This window comes from Spea bombifrons, chromosome 9, assembly GCF_027358695.1.
Source record: "Spea bombifrons isolate aSpeBom1 chromosome 9, aSpeBom1.2.pri, whole genome shotgun sequence".
Classification (NCBI taxonomy): Eukaryota; Metazoa; Chordata; class Amphibia; order Anura; family Pelobatidae; genus Spea; species Spea bombifrons.
In genome coordinates, this window is record NC_071095.1 from 17,758,978 (window position 1) to 17,786,113 (window position 27,136).

The window sequence follows — 27,136 nt, forward strand, 5'->3', positions numbered from 1 at the left end:
GTATGGGCAGTGTATATGTGTGTATATAAGGAGTGTATTTCTCTTATAGTGTATACGTCTTTGTAAGTATGTGCAAGGGCAGTGTATATTTATGGGAAGGCATGTGTGTGTGAGCAGATTATGTATGTTTGGGCAGGCGTGTATAAGGGTACATTATGATTCCCTGTAACACATGTTTAACCCATTGTGTGTGTGTATGTAAGTGTGTGCATGCGTGTGTATGTTATTCAAGTGTTTAAGTGTGTGGTATGTTCCTGTGTGTATGACGTGTTAGGAGTCTTAGATGGTTCCTTCAGTACATCATAGTAGTCTCTGTGGCCGTGTCCAGTGGGGTCCATCTGTGGTTGTAAGATTTGTCTTTTTGTGAGTTTCTGTGGGAATTTTCTCCCATTCATCCAGTAGAACGTTTTATGAGCTGAAGGCGATAAACCAAGACATTTTGGACAACACTATGCTTCTAACTTTGTGGGAACAGTTTTGGGGATCATGACTGTGCCCCAGTGTGCAAAACAGCTACTTTGCACCATAACCACTACAGTGCGTTGGTTGTAGGGTCTTACTCTGCCTGCAGTTACTAAAATATTTCTATAAGAGTATTTAAGTGTTGTCTGCTCCTAGACCACAAAGACGGAAAGGGTTAATTGCATCATTGCATTTCTGTAGGATCTTTTGTTAAAATTTTGGCAATTGTGCATTACTTAAAGTATTATTACCAGTTGTTCTAAGTGAAATAACTGAAATATAGGCCAAACTTTTGGTTAATTTTCTTTGACCTGTTTGTTTAATAAAGAGCTTCTCTGTGAAAACTGAACATGATACTTTTTTGTGAGGAAATTGTACATACACACACACATACATTTATATAAAATTTGCCATGAACAATTCCCAGTTTACTGATCAAGAATATACCCAACCAGTAAAAATGATATCCCCCCCCCCAGATTTTTAGGGGTTCCTACGCCCATGAGTAAATGGTTATACTCAATCATGTTTTATGGTTTTTTTTGTCTTGGTTTTTGTTTGTTTCACAATAAAAAATATTTTGCATTTTCAAAGAGGTAGATATGTTGTGCAAATCAAATGATACAAACTCCCAGCAACACTGGCATGGATCCAGAATAAAATACTTTTTACACTACAACACCTCTGGTGGTGCAGTCTATAGTCACTCCTTGGTATATACAAATACCTTCTGATATTGAGCTACAAAGGAATCCGGAGTATCCAGTGGTGAAGGAAGGCGCAACAACCATCAGATGGTAACTACTGGGAACTGAGAACTGAAAGGGCAATTTTAAGTCAGTGTCCTTTCTTTCTGTTTCCCATATACGGTAATTCAAAACGGTGTACACGAGCTCCCCCAAGTGGATTGTGTTTGTTTTTTCTGTTCTCCTTCGTGGTGCTCGTCTTGCTGTTTAATAATGACATGCTAATTCTAACACAATTTACTGCACACACACAGGACAGGAATATGCCAAAAGGCACATTACGTTTGGCTATATATATATATATATATATATATATATATATATATATATATATATATATATATATATATATATATATATATATATATATATATATATATATATATATATCCACTGACTGGCATTAGGTGCTTTTAATATAGCCCAGTATTTGGCACAGAGAATCACTATATGCCCTAACATTTGGCAGATGGGGTAATTATCTGTACCTTGCCCTAGGGGTTACCATATAGGTAATGTATTACCCAGTAGCCTGACATTTGTTACACATCCCAGGACCCACATATGCGGATCTGGATTGGTGGTGGTGGTGGTGGGGGGGGGTCACGGCACATTCCCTTATTCTAATTATAACTAGAGACAATTGAAAAGCGCGTGCACATCCCACTCACGAGCACCCGAGGTGCGCGTACCACGAACCTCTGGGTACCAATAGGTGGAGCCTGGCCTTTAGATTAGCCTACGGGGGCGGGGTCGGTTGCCACGTGACAGGCTACTGCTAAGCGCTGACAGTGCGGGGCTCCGTGAGCTGTCCCGGTCGGTGAGTGTACCATCCCCCGGGTGAGGCAGATGGGACCTGGGAGGGGCTCCTAGAGGCGTGGGGCAAATGCCTGCAGAACCCGTGGAGGGGCTTTTTTGGCTGCTGTAACTACGGGTAATGAGTATCTGCTGCTTAGCTGCAGAAGGTCATGAGTGTAACATTGTGGTGACTGAAGACTACAACTCCCGGCATGCTGTGCGTGTGAACTACAGGTGCCGGGACGCTTTGCGTTTCATTGCAGTTTCCCAAGCGTGGGCGATCATAGGGTTATTCAGTGCCATGTATGTGGTTTTGGGGCTGTCTACGTCTCCTCTCCAGAACCCAGACACAGTTATTGGGTCTGCACCTTGTGCTTTTCGATCCTTTCTGCTATATTTGGGTTTTGCAATTCTAGTGATTAGTATTTAATGGGGGGATTGTTTATTTGTTTAACGCTTATTTTTGTCCCAGGCAGAACAAAGTTTAAAGGGCATGGTGGAAATGAGAGCCTAACACCAACAAATAAATGCTAAGAAAATTGATTTATTTATTCTTCTTTAATCCCAGCCCTGCCAGGATGTCGCGACACCTGAAGTTTATCGCTCGTACAGTCATGGTTCAGAACGGGAATGTAGACGGAGCCTACAAGATGCTGAATAGGTTAGTAACCTGCCCCAAGCACCCATAGGAAGAAAATCATAGAGGTGAAATCATTTAAATCCGATAGGAAACGAAACTCCTCAAACCTTAATCAGTCGTTGGTCTCGTCTTAGATTCAGGAGCCGTATCCCTATCCCATGTATATTTAAATCCCCTCACTGTATTAGTCTCTACCACTTCTGCTGGGAGACTGTTCCACTTATCTACCACCCTCTCTGTAGTAACTTCTATCACTTCTGCTGGGGGGCTGTTCCACTTATCTACCACCCTTTCTCTGTAAAGTAAAACTTCCTTACGAAAATATGTCTTTTTTTGCCATGCAGAATTCTGACAGTGGATGGAATCATTGATGAAGCCAAACGTCGCCGTTATTACGAGAAACCATGCGACAAGAGACGGAGAGAAAACTATGAAAACTGCCGGAGGATCTACAACACGGAGATGGCGCGCAAGGTTTCGTTTCTAATGCGCAAGAATCGCCCGGATCCTTGGCCCGGATGCTAAGAAGCGGATGGGGACGTTTCATAGTAGTTCCAGGTGTCACGACGATGACCTCAAACAGAGACTTTGCTTACTTGTGATGCAACGTATGGGATAAATAAGGAACTTGAGATGCTCCGCTGTCTAATTTGTGTGATTTTTTTTTTAAGCACAAAATATATAATAAATTTCTATTTACTGGGTTCAGAATATTTGTATTTCTTGGCTATTAGCAGCACCAAGTTACTGGTCTTAGAGGGCTCAGGACCGAGTGCTTCTTACCGCCTCTTTATATTATTTCATATGATTTTGTATCATATATATGTGGGTGTGTGTAAATATATATCTATATACACACATGTATATGTTATGTATAAAGGGTGATTTTGGTAGAAATGTTTAAATCTTATCACCGTAGCAACCAATGGCATGGTCCAGTCTTTAGGAGCATCCTATTGGTTGCTATGGTGACAAGGCCATGATTCATACTACATCAAGATCACTTCTTTTACATCATTACCACGTTGCTTTTGAGAAGTTTTTTGATTTAAGGAAGAACTGAACCTAAACAATTGTACACAAGAAGCGAATTATGGCGCCGCTTGGCTCTTGATGTATTGGACAAAGACTGAACCTGTCCGGTTCGGCCCATGTAGTCAACCGTTTCTATTGCTGTAAAGACAAGACCAACGACTGATTACGGTTTTATCTTAGATTCAGGAGCCATATGCCTATCCCATGCATGTTTGAACTCCCCCACTGGATTAGCCAATACCACTTATGCTGGGAGGCTGTCCCCAATAAGAATTATTATTTACTATATCAATTTTAACAAATGGCGATTGGAGGTATTTAGGCAGTTTCTAAGTAGTAATATGAATGATAACAGTGCCCTACTAATAAAGTTAATTTAAAAAAAAAATGCGTTACCCATGATGCGCCGTGCCCCCTGTCACGTGATGCGTGTTAGTGTGGGCGCCAGGCTGCATGCTAGATCTACTTCCGGTTCCGTCGTAACGTTGGGACTCCGTTATTCCCGGTTCTTGGTACTGAAAAGAGTTGGGTGGAAATCTAACCAGCCCACGGGTGAGTTGAGGGCGCGTGTCGTGTGAGATCGCTGTTTTAGGAAGCGCGGGTGTGGGAGGCCGCAGAATCTCCGGACTGGAGTAGAACTCACTGCGGGGATCCAGCCACTGATGTTATGGAGCGATCAGAAGGCCTCACCGCATAGCTCCCATAACCATATAGCTACCGAATTAAAGAATTGTTGCCCAGTCTGTGGATTATTCTAGAACGATATGAGTGTGTTTTTAAACCAATGTGGGGAGTTTCCCTTATATAATGTAGTATTATCTCGTATAACATATATCACTATCTAATATATAATATAACATAAAGCAGTAATATATATATATATATATATAATATAGTCTAATATAACATAGTATTATCTCATAAGTTAGCATTATTTAATATAACAGTATTTAATATAGTCATATATAACATATTATAGTTTAATGTATAATCTAGAATAGTATGACATATAGTATTATTTAAGATAAAACATATAGTATATAAATGTATACTGGCTCAGCACATCTAGGTGATTTAAGGAGTGGACAGGAATAAAGTTAGGGAATGATTCCCGTCTGTCTCGCTCTCTGGCAGGAATTACTCTCCCATAATCCTGATTGCTCCAAGCAAGACTATAAGATTTTCACAATCTGTGATGCCTGCTTGGGGCAGGGGGGTATCCCGAATCTGCAGGCACCCACTTGGGACTGTCACCGCAAAGCGATGAATAACCCCCGTGGGGCAGGGAGGAATGTGAGAACGGGGATGCCTACATGGGGCAGGGAGGCACCCCAAATCTACAGGCACCCGCCTGGTACTGATTCACTCCCATAGGTATAGAAGTGCCCCCTGCGGGTGAGCAGCATGCCAGGGGTTAATGTGCTGCCTCCTGTGGTGCTCAGGTAGATTTTGCCTCTTATGTCCCTCACTGGAGGGCTACCTGTTGCTCGATGCAGATATATGTGCGAACTACTTCATCAGGTCACCAGCGGCTAACTTTTGCGGTGTCACAAGTTTGGTATTAATCCTCTGTGTATTAAAGAAATCATGATTTTCTGTTTGTAGACATAGAGACCTTAATTATGCCATTACCATGGTAACACAAAGTTTTCATAGAGCATGATACTTGAAGTAGTGATGGTAGTTGCAGTTCTGTATATTTAGATGTATTTTTGAATTCATTCTCAGACATTAACGCAGTATATTTACGGTGCTGTCTCTTTAGTTGTTTACACTGAGAGCCGTTTGTGTTTCAGTTTATTGATAGCCGGTGCAGCTCTTCCCGCTGGTAATCATGTCCCTCTCCAAGCGGGAGCTGGAAGATCTAAAGCCATGGATTGAGAAAACCGTAAAGGGAGTCCTGGGTTTCTCTGAGCCTACGGTGGTCACCACAGCCCTGAACTGCCTCGGAAAAGGAATGGATAAGAAGAAAGCTGCCGGTGAGTGTGCTTGCGGGCCCTGAGAACGGGTAAAACGTGTGTTTGTAGAACACCCCTCGCCCCGGTAATTAGGGATCACGGCTCTGCTGTCCCTGTGAGGTCATTAGATCCTGTAGACCGAGTACATTGACAGTTCTCCTTGGTCTTTAAAGCCAAGGAAATCTTTCCGCCAGCTTGAGCACAGAAAGTTTGGGTGAGATGGGTTGCCTGATATAGTTTGAGTTTTTCTGTGACCGTATGGCTTTCTTTTTGTTATTTATAAAGACCATTTGAAGCCGTTCCTGAATGACTCCACGTCACGATTTGTTGAAAAGCTTTACGATGCCGTGAAGGAGAGCCGCGGTTCAAGACACTCAAGGTCAAGTAGCGACAGGAGTAGTGACCGAAGCAGAAAGCGTGAGCTCAAGGTAAGTTCTTCTTGAAAAGGACCGCGTCGTTAAGGAGCGTGAACGATGCACGCACCTCATGGATATGTGATGGGCGTGACGATAAAACGATTGCGTTTTGGTGGGGTGATTTTATGATGATCTGGTCTTCTTTTGGCTGTGGATGCAGAGGAATACTTTTCTGCGTGCTGGTAATAATAAAATGGGTTTAATAAACCCCTGCAGAATACATTTTGCGTAAGTGTCCTCAGATGGACATCTGTCCATCAGGTTTCTGGGAGCAAGGAAACGGGACTCACTTTATCTGCACCTTCCAGTCACTAGAAGTCACTTTATCTGCATCTTCTATCACCTCTTTAAGGAAGTGTTCGGGGAAGACCCAGATCACTCCAAAGATTCCAGTTCCAAGAAGAAGCGGGTTCCTCGGTTTGAGGAAGTAGAGGAAGAGCCTGAAGTGATTCCTGGTCCTCCCTCGGAGAGTCCTGGCATGCTGACCAAGATGCAGGTATGTTGTGCCTTCTGAGCAAGAATTATCGTGCTGTGTTTTGGGCAGAACTATCACCGTTGTGATGAAATCCCGACATCTGTTGTTTACCATTGGCAAGAAGATATTAGAATCTGATATACAGATTTATAAATTTGAACCTGTCTTATTCAGCTCGTGCTTTTTTCTTTTGCAGATTAAGCAGATGATGGAAGCTGCGACAAAGCAGATTGAGGAGAGGAAGAAGCAGCTCAGTTTTGTCAGTCCTCCCCCTGTGGTAAGTGACATGGCTTTTTACATAGCGATGAACGTTCTGTTTCGTGACTTAGATTGCCAACAGAAAAACTTTCCCAAAAGGGAAAATGTGTAGCTCTGAACATCATAATTATAAGCAAATAAACCAGACTGCCAAATCACGAGTAATAATGAAGAATTAGGAACCAGATTTGATATGAAAATGTATTCCTGGACGGGGTTTGGGTATTCAGCAGTACCAGATCTATTGAAAGTACTGCTACACCTTTTATGTTTATTTCTGTGTTTTGCCATTTTTATAATTAAGGGATATGACTGATGGCTTTAAGTTCTGAAGACGTTTCAAAAATGTGTGGTGGACTTATGGTTATTATATTCTAAATAGGCAAAAGTTCCAGGTGCGCAGCAAGACCGGTCCCTGATCGGGAACACAATCCAGCCATCTCAAGCTGCGAGCTTCATGAATGACGCCATTGAGAAGGCCAGGAAGGCAGCTGAGTTACAAGCGCGAATCCAAGCGCAACTGGCTCTGAAACCCGGTCTCATCGGAACCACCAACATGGTTGGCCTCGCCAATCTGCATGCCATGGGAATCGCCCCTCCGTAAGTACCGCGGAACCCGATCGGCTTCTGGCTGTTTACTTTAGAATTATTTGGGATGCTCTTGTATTAAGGAACTAAATATTTGGAAGCGTAAGTAGAACTGCGTGGAAGTGTCCTCTCTGCCTGGCCAGTCAATAGGTACCATGCTGTTTTTTTTTCTTTAAGCTTCCTTTTTTTTTCCTTCTAGAAAAGTGGAATTAAGGGACCAGTCCAAACCCACCCCCCTAATCTTGGATGACCAAGGTCGGACAGTAGATGCAACAGGGAAGGAGATAGAGTTGACCCATCGTATGCCTACTTTGAAGGCCAACATCAGAGCTGTAAAGCGGGAGCAGTTCAAACAGCAGCTGAAAGAAAAGCCGTCCGATGACCTGGAGTCAAACACCTTCTTTGACCCCCGTGTTACCATCAACTCAGCGCAGCGCCAGAAACGGGGATTCAAGTTTCATGAAAAGGGCAAATTTGAGAAGATTGCTCAGCGGCTGCGGACAAAGGTACCGTTATCAGCATCGCCGGCTCTTCAGAGATTAGCTTCCCAATGTTTTCATCGGAAAGGCCGCGTTCTGTAACTCGGATTTGGAATCTAGATGCTGTTAGATTCAAATCTATGTGACTTTTCAGCATAAAATGCGCTGAATTTAGGGGTATAGGGTTGGGCAGAGCTGCTTTCATGTGCTTTTTCCCACTTTTATTTTAATTCGTGCTTTCAGTTCTTTCATTGTCTTGAAACTGCATGAGCAGGACAGTTATTTGAGCCGTGGCCGCTGGCCTCTGCGTTAAGCATATATGTCTCTGTTCAACAGTCTCAACTGGAGAAACTACAGTCTGAAATCGCACAAGCAGCCAAGAAAACCGGCATCCAGACGTCGACCAGACTGGCTCTTATCGCCCCTAAAAAAGAGGTTAAGGAAGGAGAGATCCCAGAGATTGAGTGGTGGGATTCCTTTATCATCCCCAACGGCACCGAACTGTAAGTCTCCGTTGGCTTGTGAGGTTCTGATAAGCCCTTTAATTCTTAAGACAATGACAGATCTGCTCACATTAATTTACATAACATGGTAGGAACCTCGATAATGTTTTATTAAAGCCGGTATTTCCTTTTCTAGAACGGTGGAAGCCTTATTGAAACGAGAGGAGTTTTACGGTATCACAAACCTTGTGGAGCACCCGGCGCAGCTCAGCCCTCCAGGTAAGGTAGACGTGCTCGGCCGATCGTATGGCCGGACTCCAGTAAGACCTGCTGCGCTCCATTAATTGGTTTGATTTTCTTCTCTAGTTGACAAAGATGCCCCCGTAACTCTGGGGATTTACCTCACCAAGAAAGAGCAGAAAAAGCTCCGGCGTCAGACGAGACGGGAGACTCAGAAAGAGCTCCAGGAGAAAGTGCGCTTGGGGCTAATGCCTCCACCTGAACCCAAAGGCAAGTTAAGCTCTCAGCTTTGGTACAATCAGTCGGGTCCTACAACAAAGGAAGGAAAAGTGTGTGAAATGTGGGGCGTTTTATTTTTAGCACACTTTGTTCTCTACCTTATTTAATGGAAATCTATTTTATAGTTCAGTTTGTTTGATGAACAAAGTGATTTCCAATCCGTTGCGATTTTAGAGGCTGCACGTGATCCTGCGGCTGATTAAATCTGTGCTGAGGATGGGGGGCTCGTATTCAGGGGGGATACAGTTTATATCACATATCGGGGTCCTAATGGAGCGTCTGCTTTTTTTTCCAGTTCGGATATCAAATTTAATGAGAGTTCTGGGAACAGAGGCAGTCCAGGACCCAACAAAGGTAGAAGCCCACGTGCGAGCCCAAATGGCCAAAAGACAGAAGTAAGTGTGGAGGCCCTGTCCTTTGTGAAGCAAGTGAAGTGTGATGGCTTAGTCCATGTGAAGAAAGGACCTCTGAGGTCCTGAAAGCTTATTTGGCTCTACATTTTTGTGTTGGTCCAATAAATACAATGTAGCTTCTGTAAAGATGAAGTAACCCTTTCATGGTGTTAAAATGTTCTTGGATGTGCTTATTCATTTATTAAGCCGTCTCTTGAATTCAGCCTTTTTTAAATACCCCCCCCTCCAAACTCTTCTATTTCCAGAGCTCATGAAGAAGCGAACGCAGCGAGGAAACTAACAGCGGAACAGAGAAAAGAGAAAAAAGTTAAAAAGCTGAAGGAAGATACGTCGCAAGGTGTCCACGTAGCTGTATATAGGTACAGGCGCAGGGGCGCACAAAATACTTTGATTACTTTCAGCGGCAGTGTCTCCTCCGATGCTCTACCTTAATAACTTGAAAAATTACTATTTTAATATTTATAACAACAATAGGGGAGGGGGGCTTCTGTATTTGTGTTTCAGCGAAAATCCTTTTTTCCTCCCCCAGTATCAGGAATTTAAGTAACCCATCCAAAAAGTTCAAGATCGAAGCCAACGCAGGCCAGCTGTATCTCACAGGAGTTGTCATTCTACACAAAGATGTCAACGTCGTCGTGGTAGAAGGAGGTGTGTATGACTTGTCCAAGTGTTACATGTTTCACCCCTTTGCGACCGGTATGTCCTGAATACCTGTGCCAAGAATCCCATTCACACAACCGGTATGTCCTGATATTGTTACTGCGGCTGGGACGTCTCCCTATTGATGCGCCCGGACTCTCCAGAGCCATTGGCCTCCTGCTGCCGGATTGTGGGTATCGGTGCTGGCACGCAGCTATATGAGGAATGCCCGATCGGCCGTTCCTTTCCGGTAGATGTCGTTACTGACGTCCTCTGGAAGGTCACTGGAGGACCGAGTAGCCAGAGCGGTGTACTGAAGGGGTTAAAATACATAGATCGGGATTGTGTACTTTTTCTGGCAACAAAGTATTTGAATGAGTTGCAAATATTTTTCCAGCGTCTGCTTTTGGGCCATTTGTTTCTAAACGGTCACAATGAAAGCCAGCTGCCCACGTGATCATCTCATTTCATGTCATTCATTCTTTAGGACCCAAAGCACAGAAGAAATTCAAGCGGCTGATGCTTAGCAGAATAAAATGGGACGAGCAGACGACCAACACCAAGGGAAATGGTGAGTGTGCGGCCTGGATTAAAATCACTGCATGACAGCATAGACGGGCCGCTAAATGATTCAGAGACGGGTCTTAGAGATGTGATGGTGGATCTGGATAAAGCCATGTGTGATGTTTACTCTCCCTTCTCCATTTAACGTGTTGCAGATGATGATGAATCGGACGAAGAATCGGTTAAAAAGTCAAACAGATGTTTGTTAGTCTGGGAGGTAAGTCCTTGGTCTCGTCTTAGATTCAGGAGCTGTGTTAACCTCCTACCACTTCCGCTGGGAGGCTCTTCCAGTTTTAGCACCTTCTCATTAAAACGAGCGGCTCTCTGTTTCACCAGGGCACGGTCAAAGAACGCAGTTTCGGTGAAATGAAATTCAAACAGTGTCCGACCGAGAACATGGCGCGGGAACATTTTAAGAAGAACGGAGCAGAACATTATTGGGACCTGGCGCTAAGCCAGTCTGTATTGGAGCCTACAGACTGAGTCCTCCCCGGGCCCTACGGCGAGGATCACCGTTACCCATGCTGCACCACTCGTCGCCAAGAGACAATCTCTGAACACGTCTCTTATCCTGCGAGACGCCCGGAGCATCCTTCTCTTCCAGCAAAACTCGCCCTTTAAATAATTCTGCGGTTTGGATATTACATTCGTCGCCCCATTATCTTGAACGATAGCTGCAGACTGGCTCGCTGTTCCTTGATGCCTACTCCAGAATTCTCTGTAGAAAATATACAAATGTAAAACTTTTTTTTTTTTTAATTTGTCCTTTTTTTTGGTAAAGAATAAGGCTGATTTTTTTTTTATTTTTTTTTTTTTTGATGCTGTGTATTATTAAATCAGTTTATTTTGATGAACCTGAGCCTTATTAGTAACAAGCTTTTTTTTTTTCTTCCCATCAAAGCTAAAAAAAAAAAAGAAAAAGTGGGAGCTAGTGATTGGGTCATAGATGTATTATTATATAATTATAGTTTCTTATAATTATTGGGTTTTTTGGGGGCTTCCTTTTTGACAGCTTCACACTACCCAAAATGCTCTGCGCAAGTTCTTCCCTAATGTTCATGCACAAATCTTTATTGACAGTTAACATTTCTGGGGTTATCTAAGGATGGCTTTGATCATCAAAATGTTTGTAAGTAATTTGTATGTGTGAATACATGCCAAGAGGTTTTAAGGAGGCTGCTCTTCTCGGCCAGGCTTAAAGTTGCCGATGTAAGTCGAGTCTCGGTTTGTTGATAAATTTTATTATTTTCATGTAGTGTATGATTACTGTATGTGGCAGGAGGGCCAATATGGGGGACGCCTGAGTATAACACCGCTACGCACTGACTCTGACCTTTATAATGCAGTGTAGGAAAAGGGGATTTAGCCCATATCCTATGACCTAATAAAAAGTTTTTATTTTATGGAAGTTTTTTTTTTTGTTTTTTTTTTTTTGGTTTACTTCTTGGGGTTAGAAACGGGATGTTTCTGATAAAGGAGAACTTTTTCTGTTGTGAAATTGAGACCCCTTCGTTGATTTCAGTGGGAAATCCTGCCCCCTCCGTGAAATGCCACGTAGGAGATGCATTAAGCCCAACACATCTCCCTGCAGCCGATATACTTGGCTACAGCATATGGAAAAGCATTCCCACTGATTTCAGGAATAGTCGGGCTACAGAGGGGAGGGGGTTCTGTTGCAGCAGGGCTGCAGCTTCTGGTTCAGACAAGTTTTTTTTGCCATTTTGGAGCAATGCGTATTGAATAGGGTAAGGGTTACTTTAATGCCTGCAATAGCTGTCTGGCTGCTTGCAGAACATGTAAAGGGAGCAATCAGTGGCAAGAATTAGACTGTAGCAGATGAGGGCTGGGGCGCTAAAAGATTCCTTTTAACGCTATTATAAAAGTAGCTCAGAACCGGGGGCCCAATATCACGAATGTGACCCCAACTCCTGTCACTCTGAGGATATACTCTATATAACCAACACATTATATAATGGAGATATTCAGTGAAATTGATTGGCTGGTGGGGCAGTTCATAATGATGATTGGTTATGGTCACAACACTTTATGGAACTTGATGCATTTAATGCAAAAGGCTGAGTTACTTTAGGGGTATTGGTTACCCTTGCCAGGTGATCAGGGGCATTCTGATTCTAATTGCAATTTGCATATAAATATCTCCATTTGTTCATAGCTGCCATTATATACTATGACTTAATAAAGACATTTTCAGCAGTTTCTATGCACATTATTGGGGTTTTTAGGGCTGTAGAACCCTGTGATACCCTCATACCCAGCAAACACTCTGAGCTGCTATAAAAGAGGCTTGTCACACTAAACAGGGACAGTTGGCAGGTATAGAAGTCATTCTAGGGTATATAATGCCACTTATGAGCTGCATTTGTGTCTCCTGGAGGCGTGCCCGTGACGTACGCGTCCCCGCCTCTGAAGGTGTGCGCGTACGCTCCCCGGACACGCGCTCCCTCCCCTCCTGTTATTTCGAGCGGACTGCCTTGCCCCTGGTGGTGACGCATTTTGCCCACTCAGATACCCCTTTTGCCCACTCTGTTCGCCTGTGTGTGTTTTGCTGGTTCCTGGCGGTCGGAGGCAGCTGATCAGCTCTCCTTCATGCATTATCGTCCTTTCCCCCGGTAATAGACGCTATTAAAGGTTGAGTTCCCACCAGCCCCCTGGAGGGGTCTCGATTTACCCCCTAAAGCCTTCCTGCCTCCTCCAGCACCACACATGCCCTAAGCGGGACTCACCCCCCACCACACCACCTGCTCTCCGTTAACCCCCTCCCCGTCCGTTCCGGAGCTCGCTGGGGATTGTGGGTAAACATGGCGGCCGGAGGCAGCAGCAAGGCCTCTGTCGGGGCCCTGGAGGCCACCCTGGACCGCAAGCTGCAGACCGTGACCAACACCATGGAGTCCATTCAGAGCCTGTCCTCCTGGTGCATCGAGAACAAGAAGCACCACACAACCATCGTGCACTACTGGCTGAAATGGCTGCGGAGATGTGAGTATGAGCCGGGCCGCCGCCATCATTCATCCGGGGGTCATGGGGCAGGGGACAGCGTAGGCTGATGGGAGTGCCGTTTCACTAGGCTCAGAGGTCTCTCATTCATACTACTCGCAGAAGACGCGTGCATACATAAGTGTAGAGTCCCGTAGGCTTTTGGAACCTCAGTGTTCTCCTGTTCGTTCCATCTAAAGAAGAGACCGCTGAGGTTCTGAAAAGCGTAAAGTCCCATAAACTTTGAGGACCACAGAGGTCTCTCTATTCTATTTGAAAAAGAGACGTGTGAGCTCCTGAAACCTCCTGTAACTTTAGAAGTCCTCCCGCACGCTGAGTGCAGATGGTTGCCCCCGTTTCCCTGGCGCTGGCGGGGTGTTTACGGCGTGATTGTGCTCCCGGTCTGCGTATTACGTGCTTACACCGTGACGTGTGGTTGGCGTTGTGTTGGGGGTCTTGGATGTGTCTCAGTGGTTGCTGGGCACACGCGTGTGCTTTGGCAGTTAGCGCGTTGGCAGCTCTCGCGGGTACCCTGCGTTAACCTGTTTTACGGGGATCGGGGAGGAGAATTGCGTTTGTGTCTCAGATCACCGGTTTTCTGGCAGACTTGTGACAATTCGCTTTTAAAGCGTTTATCTCCCCGGCTGCCTCTGGCTTCTTGGCACACGTGTGTTATGAGCGAAGTGCATGTGTTCACACGCCGACAACGTGTTCTTCCCTAGGGGCTGCGTTCAGCTTTTTCAGGACCCGTGTGCCATCGGTGGGGCAGCTTGCTGTAAAGTAGGACTTACACTACAGAAATGGCCTGTTTATCCCTGTAAATATGGTAACGGCGCACCACCAAAAATCATTCGCGTGTTTATATAGAAGAGCCGTAGAGGGTAACTAGTCTGTCCATAGTCAGACCCCTTGAACATATGTATTGTATTAAGCGCTGCATAAACAGTTGGTGCTATATACAGGAAAGATAATAATAAAAAAGAACAGGAGGAACAGGCGACTAGAGGGCGGTTTGCGTGATGTGTGTGTGATTTTTTTTTTTCTGTTTGTCCTGATGATTTGCTGCCTCGAGCCTCTGACCTTAGTAAATGCTGCTGTGGCCGGGATGCATCGTATGTTCTGATCATTGATTATGTTTAAAGGGGTGATCGGTTATATGAAGCGTGTGCAGCTGCGGGGAGACCCCGGCACACGGGCTTTTCACGCAGCGTTTTGGACTCTAGAGCACAGAATCTGCTTCCGTGAGGGGACTGGGAATGTGGGTTCTGTTGGTGCTAAAATGCCGCTTTGTATATATAAGGAAATTAATACATCTCAGGACAGCGTCTTAATTCCACGGGAATAATGTGATTTTACTCCCGAAGAAGGTGGCTTTGGTGATGTGCGTTTAATGATCCCTATTACACTCTGCTAGGGGTCTTACGGGGCTTTTATCGGGAATGTTTAATAGAATGCGGATTAAGAGAGATGCCTTCGTTCTGCTACTCTGTACAATCATCTCTTTAGGATGAATTCATGCACCTTCATATCTGCGTTTGTTGCTTACAGGTTTTTTTTAAGCAGGGGTATTACAGGCTACTCTGTATCTATATATCTAACAAGTAATTAGACTACAAACAATCCGCTACACATCAGTTCTAGAACACACACATGTATAATATATATATTACGTGTGTATGAATGTATATGATATACATTCACACACACATACTATACATATATAGCTATACATGCCCCCACACACATAATGGACAGGAAGAAATATATATCCTATAATTTTGGCATCTTGTACCCCTGCATAGAGTGCTTTAAATCTCGGGTAGCGCCACTCTTGACAGCGCGTTTAAGAGTATTAGATATGTATTATTTTAATTTAAGAGCACTAGATATTTATTTATTATTCCCTCACGGTCCAATACACAGAGTTCATTCGGGTTTGTTTGCGGGTAAAGGCTCCCGTACAAAAGATCACAGATAAATTGCCGCAGGAAACGATGAGAAACGACGGCATTATGTCACACTTGGAACAAATCTATTCCTTTACTCCCTTTCTGCCGCTGTGATACATTCTATCTAAATTGTCTATTTACAAAACAAACTGACAGATTTGGACAACTCTGAGCAATATTGTTACATATTATGAAAATATTTACTGTTGCGATCCAGAACATAGCGGGTTGCTGAATATATGCTGTAGCACTTTTTAATTTTTTATAACCATTAACCTGTTTCTGACAGCAGTGCGGTGTAATGTTGGCCACGGGGTTCATTCATCTAGCGATATATGTAATGGGGATATACTGTTAGGTGTTCAATGGAGTGTAAGCCTGTGAGCCGAGCGCCCTTTACCTAATGTATATATTCTTTTTAACCTAATGTATATATTCTTTTTAGTACGTTTACATTGTTTGCACTGTAAGAAGCTCTGCGGAAAGTGTTGGCGCTATATGAATAATAACGTGTTTCTGTAAATCTTGCTAATATCTCGCTTGTCTATATATGTGTATGTATGTGTGTATTATGTATATTATCACACCCTTGATGTGCTGATTTCTGGCAGATGTGTTGTCAGTAATAGGGTAACGTCTGCAATCTGTTGGAACACGGTTTTTTGAGTTAACCCCAGCTGTATAACGCTATATTTTGATGGATGTGTTACGGACATTTGAGATACGAAGCAGAGACCATGATAGATATATATATATATATATATATATATATATATATATATATGTATGTGTGTATATATATAAATATATACACACAGCAAGAACAGGCTTTTAATTTATTTTTAATTAAGAATAAATCCACAGAGCACGTCGTGGGCTTCCTCTTTCCGTGAGGGTGCGAGCGGCTCCTGTTCCCTTCCCGTAATGTGAAGCAACAGTCTTCCATTGCGTTGCCTCCATTGCCACCGTTAGCAGACATTGGCAAGAGTTTTAAGAGCCGTGAAGCAAAACCAGAAAGCTGTATGTAAGATACACGGCGTTTACTGCATGCATTAGGTTGGCTGAGAGTGGTGTGATTGTACCTTTGTGGCTTGCGGGTAATTGTGTGATCTCTTGTGTATTGTGTCGTCGTAACACTGCTGGCTTGTAAATGTCACCGTGTCACAGGGAAGCAAACCGTTCCTATTTTAAGGTATTTTTAAATAATTTTAGATGTGTTTTTACTCCTCTTTGCCTTAAACGGGCCCGTCGGAGTAGAGTAACATCTGTGAAGTTACATAGATTTGTTACGCTTGTGTATTGTGATCCCTCAGAGCCGTAACGTACTTCTTTAGAGCCGTTCTATAGAACACGGCAGCTTAAGCATTGGCTTTTTTCCTATTCACACAAGTCTTCGTTCTGTTTGCATCTTACATGCTGTGTACCAAACGTAACTGTCAATAAAGATTTGTCTGTTTGAAAACCCAGTTTATTACGCTGTCTGATTAAGCCTCTGAGTTGAATGGCAGTGAAATGTTATAATTGTCGGCTTCCTCCGTGGAATATTGTGGGTTTATCCCAGTTTTGCGCATTGACTTGTTAAAATATATATCGATGGGAAACCTGCGCCATACAGACTCCCAGGGCCTGAGGCGGAGAGCCATGGCTACTAACAGCTTGCTTTGGGAAACCAGCTTTTGGGTTGATCCCTTCCCGGTAGTTAGTGATGGGTTGCCTAATCCTTTTTAAAGGGCTTTTGTTGCCTTCTGTGCGTTTGGTTGCCGGCGTGGGGTAATCTCTGACCTCGTGTGCGTTTATCACATGGAGGTGTTTAGCGTTGTATGTTAAACTTTCCTGAGAGCCGTAATTGGTTCCTGTTGTCCTGCCGATAGCCGGCGTCGGTGAATTCTGCGTGTCCCCAGGGCTTGTGTCTTCGGGACACAGGATGCTGGTAAAAGGAACCTTTTTAAACGCGTGGCTTTCTTCCTTGAGAAACGTATATGTAAAGCCGGTACTGATTTAGTGTCAGGTGTGACACGTTGCTAAAGACAAGACTAATGTGGATATTAACACTCCTTTTACCATTTAGTGGGATATTGTTGTTTGATATATCGCCATCTTATTTTGCAGCGCTGTAAAAGCAGTAGTATATAATATGGAATTATTGTATGGATTTAAACGCTTGTAATCGTGTTACTTATCGGCTTCGTATTGCCTAATAAACAGGCGCGAGGATGTGTGCCTTCAGAAGGGTTGCGTAGGACACAATCTCCTGTAGTATACCATATATATATATACTATATACCACAAATATAATACTACGTATATACTAATCTGTATGATTGCAAAGAGATGTTTGACAAGTAAGTTTCCACGTAGGTTCAGGAAGTTTATATGGTGGTTAAAGTGAAATACATGTTAGAAATGGCTTTGTCAGATTTAGCTTGCCACAGATATTTCACTGAATCCGATGACTGGCGCTCTCCTCTAGTTTGCCGCCTGTCCCATGACCGGCGCGCTCTTCTAGTTTGCCGTCTGTCCCATGACCGGCGCGCTCTTCTAGTTTGCCGCCTGTCCCATGACCGCCGCGCTCTTCTAGTTTGCCGCCTGTCCCATGACCGACGCTCTCTTCTAGTTTGCCGCCTGTCCCATGACTGGCGCTCTCCTCTAGTTTGCCGCCTGTCCCATGACTGGCGCTCTCCTCTAGTTTGCCGCCTGTCCCATGACTGGCGCTCTCCTCTAGTTTGCCGCCTGTCCCATGACTGGCGCTCTCTTCTAGTTTGCTGTCTGTCCCATGACTGGCGCGCTCTTCTAGTTTGCCGCCTGTCCCATGACCGGCGCTCTCCTCTAGTTTTCCGTCTGTCACATGACCGACGCTCTCCTCTAGTTTTCCGTCTGTCCCATGACTGGCGCTCTCCTCTAGTTTGCCGCCTGTCCCATGACTGGCGCTCTCCTCTAGTTTGCCTCCTGTCCCATGACCGGCGCTCTTCTAGTTTGCCGCCTGTCCCATGACCGGCGCTCTCCTCTAGTTTGCCGCCTATCCTGTGACCGGCGCGCTCTTCTAGTTTGCCGTCTGTCCAATGACCGACGCTCTCTTCTAGTTTGCCGTCTGTCCCATGACCGACGCTCTCTTCTAGTTTGCCGTCTGTCCCATGACCGGCGCTCTCTTCTAGTTTGCCGTCTGTCCCATGACCGGCACGCTCTTCTAGTTTGCCGCTTCTGTCCCATGACTGGCGCGCTCTTCTAGTTTGCTGCCTGTCCCATGACTGGCGCGCTCTTCTAGTTTGCTGCCTGTCCCATGACTGGCGCGCTCTTCTAGTTTGCCGCCTGTCCCATGACTGGCGCGCTCTTCTAGTTTGCCGCCTGTCCCATGACCGGCGCGCTCTTCTAGTTTGCCGCCTGTCCCATGACTGGTGCGCTCTTCTAGTTTGCTGCCTGTCCCATGACTGGCGCGCTCTTCTAGTTTGCCGCCTGTCCCATGACTGGCGCGCTCTTCTAGTTTGCTGCCTGTCCCATGACTGGCGCGCTCTTCTAGTTTGCCGCCTGTCCCATGACCGGCGCGCTCTTCTAGTTTGCCGCCTGTCCCAAGACTGGCACGCTCTTCTAGTTTGCCGCCTGTCCCATGACTGGCGCGCTCTTCTAGTTTGCCGCCTGTCCCATGACTGGCGCGCTCTTCTAGTTTGCCGCCTGTCCCTTGACTGGTGCGCTCTTCTAGTTTGCCGTCTGTCCCTTGACTGGCATGCTCTTCTTCTAGTTTGCCGTCTGTCCCATGACTGCAGCGCTCTTCTAGTTTGCCGTCTGTCCCATGACTGCCGCACTCCTCTAGTTTGCCGTCTGTCCAATGACTGGCGCTCGCCTCTAGTTTGCCGTCTGTCCAATGACTGGCGCTCGCCTCTAGTTTGCCGTCTGTCCCATGGCTGGAGCTCGCCTCTCGTATGCGGATTTTCCATGATTTTTTTTGTTTCTTTCTCAGCGTCCGTCCCCCATCGCCTGAACCTCTTCTATCTAGCGAATGATGTCATACAGAACTGCAAAAGGAAAAATGCAATTGTGTATCGGGAGGCCTTTTCCGAAGCCCTTCCCGAGGCAGCCTCTCTGGTCAGGTGAGTAGATTCCAGCTGTACTTCTGAGCAGAATTCATATGAATTAATAAATGGCCAGGTTTGCAGATTATCCAGAAGACGGCCTAAAGCTTGTCATTTCTTCTCCTGTGTTTGTTTTTATTACTCTTTAAAATGTTTGCTGTGTAATGTAAATGCTTTCATTATACGTTTATTTATTTTGCACAGGGACCAGTCCGTGGTGAAAGCTGTAGAGAGAATCTTTAAGATATGGGAGGAGAGGAACGTCTACTCTGAGGACACCATCGCATCGTTCAGATCTGGTTTAAGTAAGTAGCTTCACTTCTTTACAGCCTCATGGATTATTTACCGAGGTAAAGCATTTTATTTGCCAAGTAGTTGGTGATATAAGGGTTCTGGGAATACACCTCACGATGTACCATAAATTCAATTTCATGGTTGCGTTCCGATGATCAGGAAGTAGTATTTTGAAGTAATTTACCTATTTATTTTCCATTTTATTGAAACTCGTGTCGCGGATGTCTTGTTCCTTAAATAGCACGTATATTAAAATGTATTGTTTAAGACACTTATGTGGAAATGTCCGTCTGTGTCTTTTTAAAGGTGGAGCATGGGGAAAGCGTGAGAGGAGTGAGAGAAGCCGGAGCTCTCGTGCTCGAGTGGCTGAGAAGGTGCCAGAAGGTAAGAAAGAGGGGGGGGGTACGGCAGCCAGGGCACTAATGCTTTTGGTTAGAGCCGCCACTTTGGATCACAAAATTTAACCGGTCTCTCCTACTGAACCTTGACTTGTCACTACACGTTGTTGTATCCGCCATGTTGTCTTGTCCCCGTGGTGCTGCGTAAGGCATGACAGATGAAGCTCTGCAGGTTGCTCTGTCCTCTACTTGCATGCGAGAAAATAGTCATTAAAGTTCTTGCTCTCCTGATTGTCCGATGTCCCACAAGTACCGGTGTGACGCTTTTGTTAGTTCTCCTACTTTACAACTTTTACCTCAGAAACCTGAAGCTAAAGTTTTATAAGTTAAAAATCTGTAGTGAATGTAATTATTGTATTCCACCAATCAGAAATCCTTATCAAGGCCTCATTTTTTTTCTCTCCTTTTTTCAGCTGTTGCAACAAACAGCAAAGCTGCGCTGAAGTCCAAGATTGTGGCTGAATTTCGGGTAAGCCTCCTATGTTCATACCATTCTGGTTTGGCTCGAACACCGTTGGTCAATAGAAACCTGCCTTTGAGATCCATGTTCAACAAAAGCACATTTTCCAACCCTTTTTCTATTACTTTTTCTTCTGATTACAGCCCCAAAAACTGATTGATGATTTGTCGACATTCAAGCGTTCTGTGGATCACGTTGACCTAAAAGAAAAACAACTTTCTAACATGAGAGTTGATGTGTGCAGCACAGAGACATTGAAACGACTGAAAGGTACGCGCACGCGCTCTCTGTGTGATTGTAAGCAGTCCAAAGGTCCGATTGTGGAGAACATGGTTGTCATTCTGGCACCGTGTTATCTTCTGGGATGTAGGATAGGTTTCGGTCGCATTAACTGTTCTATTTTCACATGCTTTCGTTTAGATAAAGCCGGAGGAAAGAAATTTTCTAAAGACTTTGAAGAAGCCAGCGCGAAACTCGAAGAGTTTGTCAATATTCTTGACAAGCAAGTGAAAAACGGACCTTCTTTGACAGACGCTTTGGAGAATGCTGGCATATTTTATGAAGCCCAATACAAGGAAGTTAAAATTGTGGTTAATGTAAGTAACTGGTGATAAAAGACGTTTATGCAACTGCAGAATGGGGTTTTTAGAATGAGGTCTCCTCTGTGTGGCAGCTTTGTAGGCAGTCAAGATACCACTTAATGGCCTTATACTTTATACCCTGGGCTCGAGTGGCCGGCCATATATCTGTCTGCTAGACCGGATGAGTGCGTGGAGCCATGTTTTATCAACTTGTCATCACCCAGGAAATTTGTATGATCCGTACCTACATGCAGCGACTCGACATTGTCATGTGACAACCGTGATTTAGTACCAACCACTCACTGCTTTTTCTTCTGTTTTTGGTTATTCAGGCCTATAAAACCTTTGCCAATCGGGTTAATAATTTAAAGAAAAAGTTAGACCAGCTGAAAGCTAGCCTTCCAGACCCAGAGGAATCTCCAATGCCTTCACCTACAATGGATGCTCCATCTCCAACCGGCTCTGAATCGCCATTCCAAGGCATGGGTGCCGAGAGCCCTTTATCGCCAGAACCAGAGCCCATTCCAGCTGTTTCTCCGGAACCTCCTAAGGACAACCGTGTTGTAGAGGACATGGAGCTGTCGGATGTGGATGCAGATGAAGAAATGCCCAATATTATTAGTAGGTTCTTTGAATTGAAATTACTGCAGAGCATTCGCTTGATGGAAACCACATATTTTAGATGTTTTAGTTTAATGTACAATCTGCTAATATTTAATATTCTTTATTTTTCAAGTTGAAGAAAGAAAAGAGACTCCCACTCATCCTGCTTCATCTTCAAAAGCCATCAATAACATCACAGAGGCTTCCAAAACAATTCCCGACTCTACAAATACACCTTCAGTGGCCACCCTTGACCCGACTCCCACCTCTGTACCCGTCAGCAGCACAGCGTCTGTTCTGGTGTCAACCGCCACACCTGTTTCAACATCCCCACCTACAGCTCAAACCGCGCCGGCAAAACCGGTGACCACGCCGACAATCGCCCCCTCGATGCCCCTTGGGTTGCCAAACCTGCCCAATGTAGACCTGGGGAAGATAAGTTCCATCCTAAGTAGCTTAACCTCTGTTATGAAAAATACAGGTGAGTTATTGGCAGTTTTTGGCTCGCTATTCCAATGTGGCAACATATAGCCTTAAAGAGGTGAAGTACTCAAATCGTGTATAACGCTCTGCACATGCTGTGTTACACCTGTCCATTATGTATAATCTGTAATACTTCGGTGCCATTCAACACTTTAAACTAAAAATAGCATGCATTGTAATGATCTAGAGTAATGTAGCCTACAAAATGCTTCCCTTTTCCCATCTTCCATGATTTGTACTTAACCGATGTTGCTTTTTTAGGTGTTAGCCCTGCAGGCAAGCCTTCTCCTGGCACGCCGACAACGCCTACCACAAATCTGGGTGGTGGATTGAAGCCCCCTGCTCAGGGTCAATCAAACCCGCTGGCAAACATTCTGTCGAAAGTTGAGATAACTCCAGAAAGTATTCTTTCAGTATTGTCTAAAACACAAGTCACATCCACGCCATCCTTGCAAGGTAAACGCTGAGAATGAGGAATCTGGTTTTGAATCAATTTATAGTGTTACCAGCAATAAAAGGTTGTTTTTTTTTTTGTTTTGTTCACCCTCGCCTTGCTATGTTCTTCTCTGTGCTCTCCTACTTGACTACATGAGCCGAATCATTCTTTCTGCTGTCGAATTTTTGTTTTTTTTATCCACCTTTTTATACGTTCCTTTATAACCTGAATCGTTTTTAAGGATGGTTTGTCCTACCATTTCAAAATGTAACGGTCTAAGGTTTCAGGCTGTCTTATGGGCGCTGGTAGTACATGTGTGATTGTAATACATTTATTCTGTTTTTCAGGCTTTTCTTCATTTATTCAAAGCGTCGCTATGTCGAGTGGAACCGTAACACACAGCACTTCCACAGCACCAGTGAACAGTGGTTTGTCGACCATGAAAGACAGAACTATCACAACTTCTGTTACTCCTTCTGTCCCTAAAACCTTTGGTTACTCAACGCCATCCTCTAACTCAGAATCCTCCTCCTTGCCTGTCGCAAAAACTCCTGTCAGCCATGGCTCAAAACCACAGGTTAACACAATGGCATTTTCATCTCAGCCCCCCATGCCAGCAGAAAAGTCCATAACCCAAGCGCCGCAAACCTCAAAGTCCAGTGATGCGACCGAGCCGTCAAGCCTTGAAATGAAGATTCATAATTTTTTAAAAGGAAATCCAGGTTTCAGTGGTTTAGATCTGAATATCCCTATTCTTACCGGCATAGGTTCCAACACGGTGCCTGAGGCAGCTCCTGAGTTCCACCGCGGCTCCTCTAGCACCTCTCTTGATAATGTAGATGGGACTCCGGTGCGTGATGAAAGAAGTGGTACGCCTACTCAAGATGAGATGATGGACAAACCTGCTTCAAGCGGTGTTGATACTGTGTCACTGTTATCAAAGATAATAAGCCCCGACTCTTCTACACCTAGTAGCACAAGGTCGCCTCTTCTCAACAAAGAGAGTGAATTTCAGAAGCTTGCTAGCATGCCTGCATATAGGTCTTTTGGTATGGGAGGAAATTCCCCTAATGCATATAGGCAGCCTGGAGATAGTATAGAAAAAGCTTTGCAACTTGATTCCTCAATGGGCAAGTTTTATTCAAACACAGTGTTTCCGGAGGATGAAGACTATCGTGACTTTGAGTTTTCCGGTCCACCTCCTTCTGCCATTGGCAGTCTTGAAAAAAGGCCCTCAAAACCCATCATGAAGCCTAATGTCCATTTAGAGTCCTCAGAATATCAGTCAATGCCCCCTGGCTTTGGTCAAAACCAAGACTTTGGAAGGCAGCCCTTTCCACAGTCTATGCATGGTCCTTTCCATTCTGGCGATGGTAGTGGCCCGTTGTCTCCTACCTCTGAACTATATGGAAATCGTAATCTAAGAAGAGGTAATCTAGACGTCAATAAGACGCCCTCCCCAAAGAAAGAGGAGTCATTTTTCCCTTCCGACAATCATAATTTACCAGTGGCTCGTCCTGTTATGTCACAGTCTCCATACACCAACTCTCCCCACGCTCTGCAAAACAGACCTCATAATTTTGCACCCAAGAATAATCTTCCTTCCAGTTGTGCACCGATGACAAATGTAGAACAACCAGGCTCATCTGTTTCAGCCTCTAGTATGATGGAGTTTAAAAACATGCTTAAAAATGCATCTCACAGACCTGATGAAAACAAGTATGGCCCAACCAGCTTACATGAAGATGTCGGTGGTCCTGGCCATACTGGGATGGCTTCTGATGAGCGATCGCATCAAGAAGAACATTACCGCATTGAAACAAGAGTTTCGTCATCTTGTGCCAATTTATCAGATGGCACAGAAGAAAAAGGTGCACCTATCGAAACTCTGGGGTATCATAGTGCTGGTAACGTGAGGTTATCAGGGGAGCCTATTAAAACAGTTGAGTCGGTAAGAGTGGGAGTGAAGGGAAACAGAGGTCATGGGATAGATGGAAGTAGAGGGGGTTGGTACGAAATGGGAACCACAGGTAGCTCGTTTGATGATGGTCCTTCAAGTAGTGCTGATGATCCACCATCTATTAGTGGAGGATTTAAAACTCAGTATGAAGACCACTTACCACGATTTCCGGATACTGGTGACTTCAGAGGAAAAAATATGCCACCTTTTGAACATCACTTGCCGCCGCCACCCATGGGTGCACCCATAGAGCATGGTGTTGCTTTTCAAATGGAACGTGCCGGCCCGCCTCCTGGGCCACCACCTCCTGATCATGGAAGTCTCTTTGGAAGAGACATTCCTGTAACTGCACGCATGTCCTCTGTGGAACCTCCCAATCCCTTATCTCATGTTGCTCACCCTCCACCTGGAGAACACGTGAATCCATTTCCAGGTCATCTTCCTCCAGAACATGGCAGCATGCCATTTTCACCTCCACCACGTCTAGACATGAGAAGTCCATTTACGCAGGATCATGGCACTGTCCACCAAGGTGCAATGAAAGAACATTTTGGAGTGCACCCAGCTTCAAGAGATCATGGGCCACCATCACACGACCACAATGGTCCACCCCATGGCAGGGGAAATGAAGCAATGGCACCTAATTCTAGGGACCACCATGGACTCCATAGTGGCCCCCCACATCATTTTGTTCCATCTCATAGAGACAATATGAATCCAGGAGGCTTAAGGCCTCAAAGACAGCAGTTCAGGCCCCGGGAACCATATAACAGTTTAAAGAGGCCACGACCACCATTTGGACGGGGCCCCCAGTTTTTCTCCCCTAAACGTCCTTTTTATCCTCCGAGGTACTGAGTTACGATTACAAGATAAATGATCACTTTTGGAACTTTGGCATTAACCTTTTGTGCTTGTCTCTAAGGGCTGTTTTTAGGGTGCAGATACTTGTGCTCAAACAAGTAAGAATAGGGAAAACATTAGTTATTTCACCCTTTTTACCCTTAGAGCAATGCCGTAGGTTAACTACTACTAGAAGCAAAAGAGACTGCTGTGAGGGCCTAAATGCCCCATTCCCTATCACATTACCGGTGCAACTTCCCATTCACAAGGTGGCCGACCCATAGCGATTATTCTGTCCAACTTCTTGAGCGATGTTACTGTTGTCAGAAATGGAATCCCATCGTCACGCCTAAAGTTATTCTTCATCAACTTGTCCGTGGAGCCAAAAAACTGATCAGTTCTGAAGCATAACAAGATCTACCAATTTGCTTTATATCCAGATAGGTGAGTGGCAGGGGCATGATGGCAAGATCAGTCTCTTCAGCTCAGATTTTTTTTTTCTTTAATAAATAAAATGACATTTCTTTCCCAGCCGTCTTACTTATGCAGTACTCCGATACACCCGTTTCCAGCGGAGAACCAGCACCAAAATGCAGTTGACCAGCTTCATCTTTGCACCAAGTCCCGGTCCTGGGAGCATAAGGAGCCATGTGAATGCTTGGTGTGGGGCTTATGAAACTCCCAAGTTGTACCTGTGTTTCCATAGTATGTGTATTTACAGAAGTGAAACCACCTAGATTGTAGGCTCTCTGTTTCTGCGTGTAACAACTCTAAATGACAAAAAAATGAATTTGAATGTTTTCAGAATTTCAGGCGTAGCCTAATTTTGATTTCTTTGCATAGAGGCGTTTAAATTTAAAGCCGCACTGTCTCTTTGGTGGATTTGATTCCGCCTCACCACATTGCTTTACACATTAAAATTCTTGAATTAACAGGAAAGGCATGAAGGGGATTCCTTTCTACATTCACATAATGAAGTACTTGTGTAAATTTGTGTAATATATATATACAAACAAATACATACAGAGCTTTACTCTTTAATGCAGAGTAGTTGGTAATGACCTTGGCTCTCAGACTGGATGGAAAAATAAAAAACACTTTTTTTTTTTCTCCTCTTTTTTCACAAAGTGTTTTTGTTTTTTTCTCCTTTCCCAATGCTCATTAACCATTTTACCATGGCTGTTTACCCAATGACTGTTGAGTTTGCATGCAGTAGAGGTGCATCCCTCTTATAATGCTCATCCATTGCTTTGGTAGTGAGAAAGTTACCGTCGTAGAAGAAACTTAAGTTGGCGTCTAACCGTAGGGAAGTATAACTGACAGAACAAGGTTTTTTTTTTTTTCCCTTCTCATTATTCAAAAAAAAAAAGAAAATAAAGCAAGTTTTTGTTCTGTTTTCCTTGTGCTAATAATTTTGATATGCAGTCATTCTATTTGTTGCAGCTGCTCATCTCAATAATATGCATTCTGGGTACCAATAAACAGTGGGCTGGGAATATTTAAGAAAATATAAAATATATATATTTATATATATTGGGAGGTTTATAATGTTATGTAGAAATGTCACTAGCATACTTGCTTTTCTTAAGATAACAGATCTATTACCAATGGCCAGTGCAGACTGTTTTCACCATTTACTAG

General features: G+C 44.3%; 3 protein-coding genes across 4 annotated transcripts; all 3 read left to right on the forward strand.

Moving 5' to 3' along the window:
- The first annotated feature begins 1,946 nt into the window (after window positions 1-1,946).
- MRPS21 (mitochondrial ribosomal protein S21) lies at window positions 1,947-3,357 on the forward strand. 2 transcript variants are annotated; one of them, XM_053475739.1, is made up of 3 exons: window positions 1,947-2,028; window positions 2,575-2,667; window positions 2,991-3,357. In XM_053475739.1, the coding sequence occupies exons 2-3, from the start codon at window positions 2,585-2,587 to the stop codon at window positions 3,169-3,171; spliced, it is 264 nt and encodes an 87-aa protein (XP_053331714.1). In that variant the 5' UTR covers window positions 1,947-2,028; window positions 2,575-2,584; the 3' UTR covers window positions 3,172-3,357. The 2 variants fall into 2 exon arrangements, with proteins under 2 accessions (XP_053331714.1, XP_053331715.1); XM_053475740.1 differs by having other exon boundaries at window positions 2,027-2,048.
- Window positions 3,358-4,110: 753 nt separating this feature from the next.
- Window positions 4,111-11,177, forward strand: PRPF3 (pre-mRNA processing factor 3). The gene is made up of 16 exons (XM_053475738.1): window positions 4,111-4,233; window positions 5,478-5,660; window positions 5,925-6,067; window positions 6,408-6,551; window positions 6,727-6,807; window positions 7,171-7,388; window positions 7,576-7,882; window positions 8,192-8,358; window positions 8,495-8,577; window positions 8,665-8,808; window positions 9,113-9,212; window positions 9,476-9,589; window positions 9,760-9,878; window positions 10,357-10,440; window positions 10,589-10,650; window positions 10,770-11,177. The coding sequence occupies exons 2-16, from the start codon at window positions 5,516-5,518 to the stop codon at window positions 10,914-10,916; spliced, it is 2,058 nt and encodes a 685-aa protein (XP_053331713.1). The 5' UTR covers window positions 4,111-4,233; window positions 5,478-5,515; the 3' UTR covers window positions 10,917-11,177.
- Window positions 11,178-13,027: 1,850 nt separating this feature from the next.
- Window positions 13,028-25,722, forward strand: RPRD2 (regulation of nuclear pre-mRNA domain containing 2). The gene is made up of 11 exons (XM_053475736.1): window positions 13,028-13,430; window positions 19,329-19,458; window positions 19,645-19,745; window positions 20,041-20,118; window positions 20,546-20,601; window positions 20,736-20,862; window positions 21,013-21,188; window positions 21,506-21,794; window positions 21,910-22,257; window positions 22,521-22,715; window positions 23,043-25,722. The coding sequence occupies exons 1-11, from the start codon at window positions 13,253-13,255 to the stop codon at window positions 25,508-25,510; spliced, it is 4,146 nt and encodes a 1,381-aa protein (XP_053331711.1). The 5' UTR covers window positions 13,028-13,252; the 3' UTR covers window positions 25,511-25,722.
- Window positions 25,723-27,136: the final 1,414 nt, after the last annotated feature.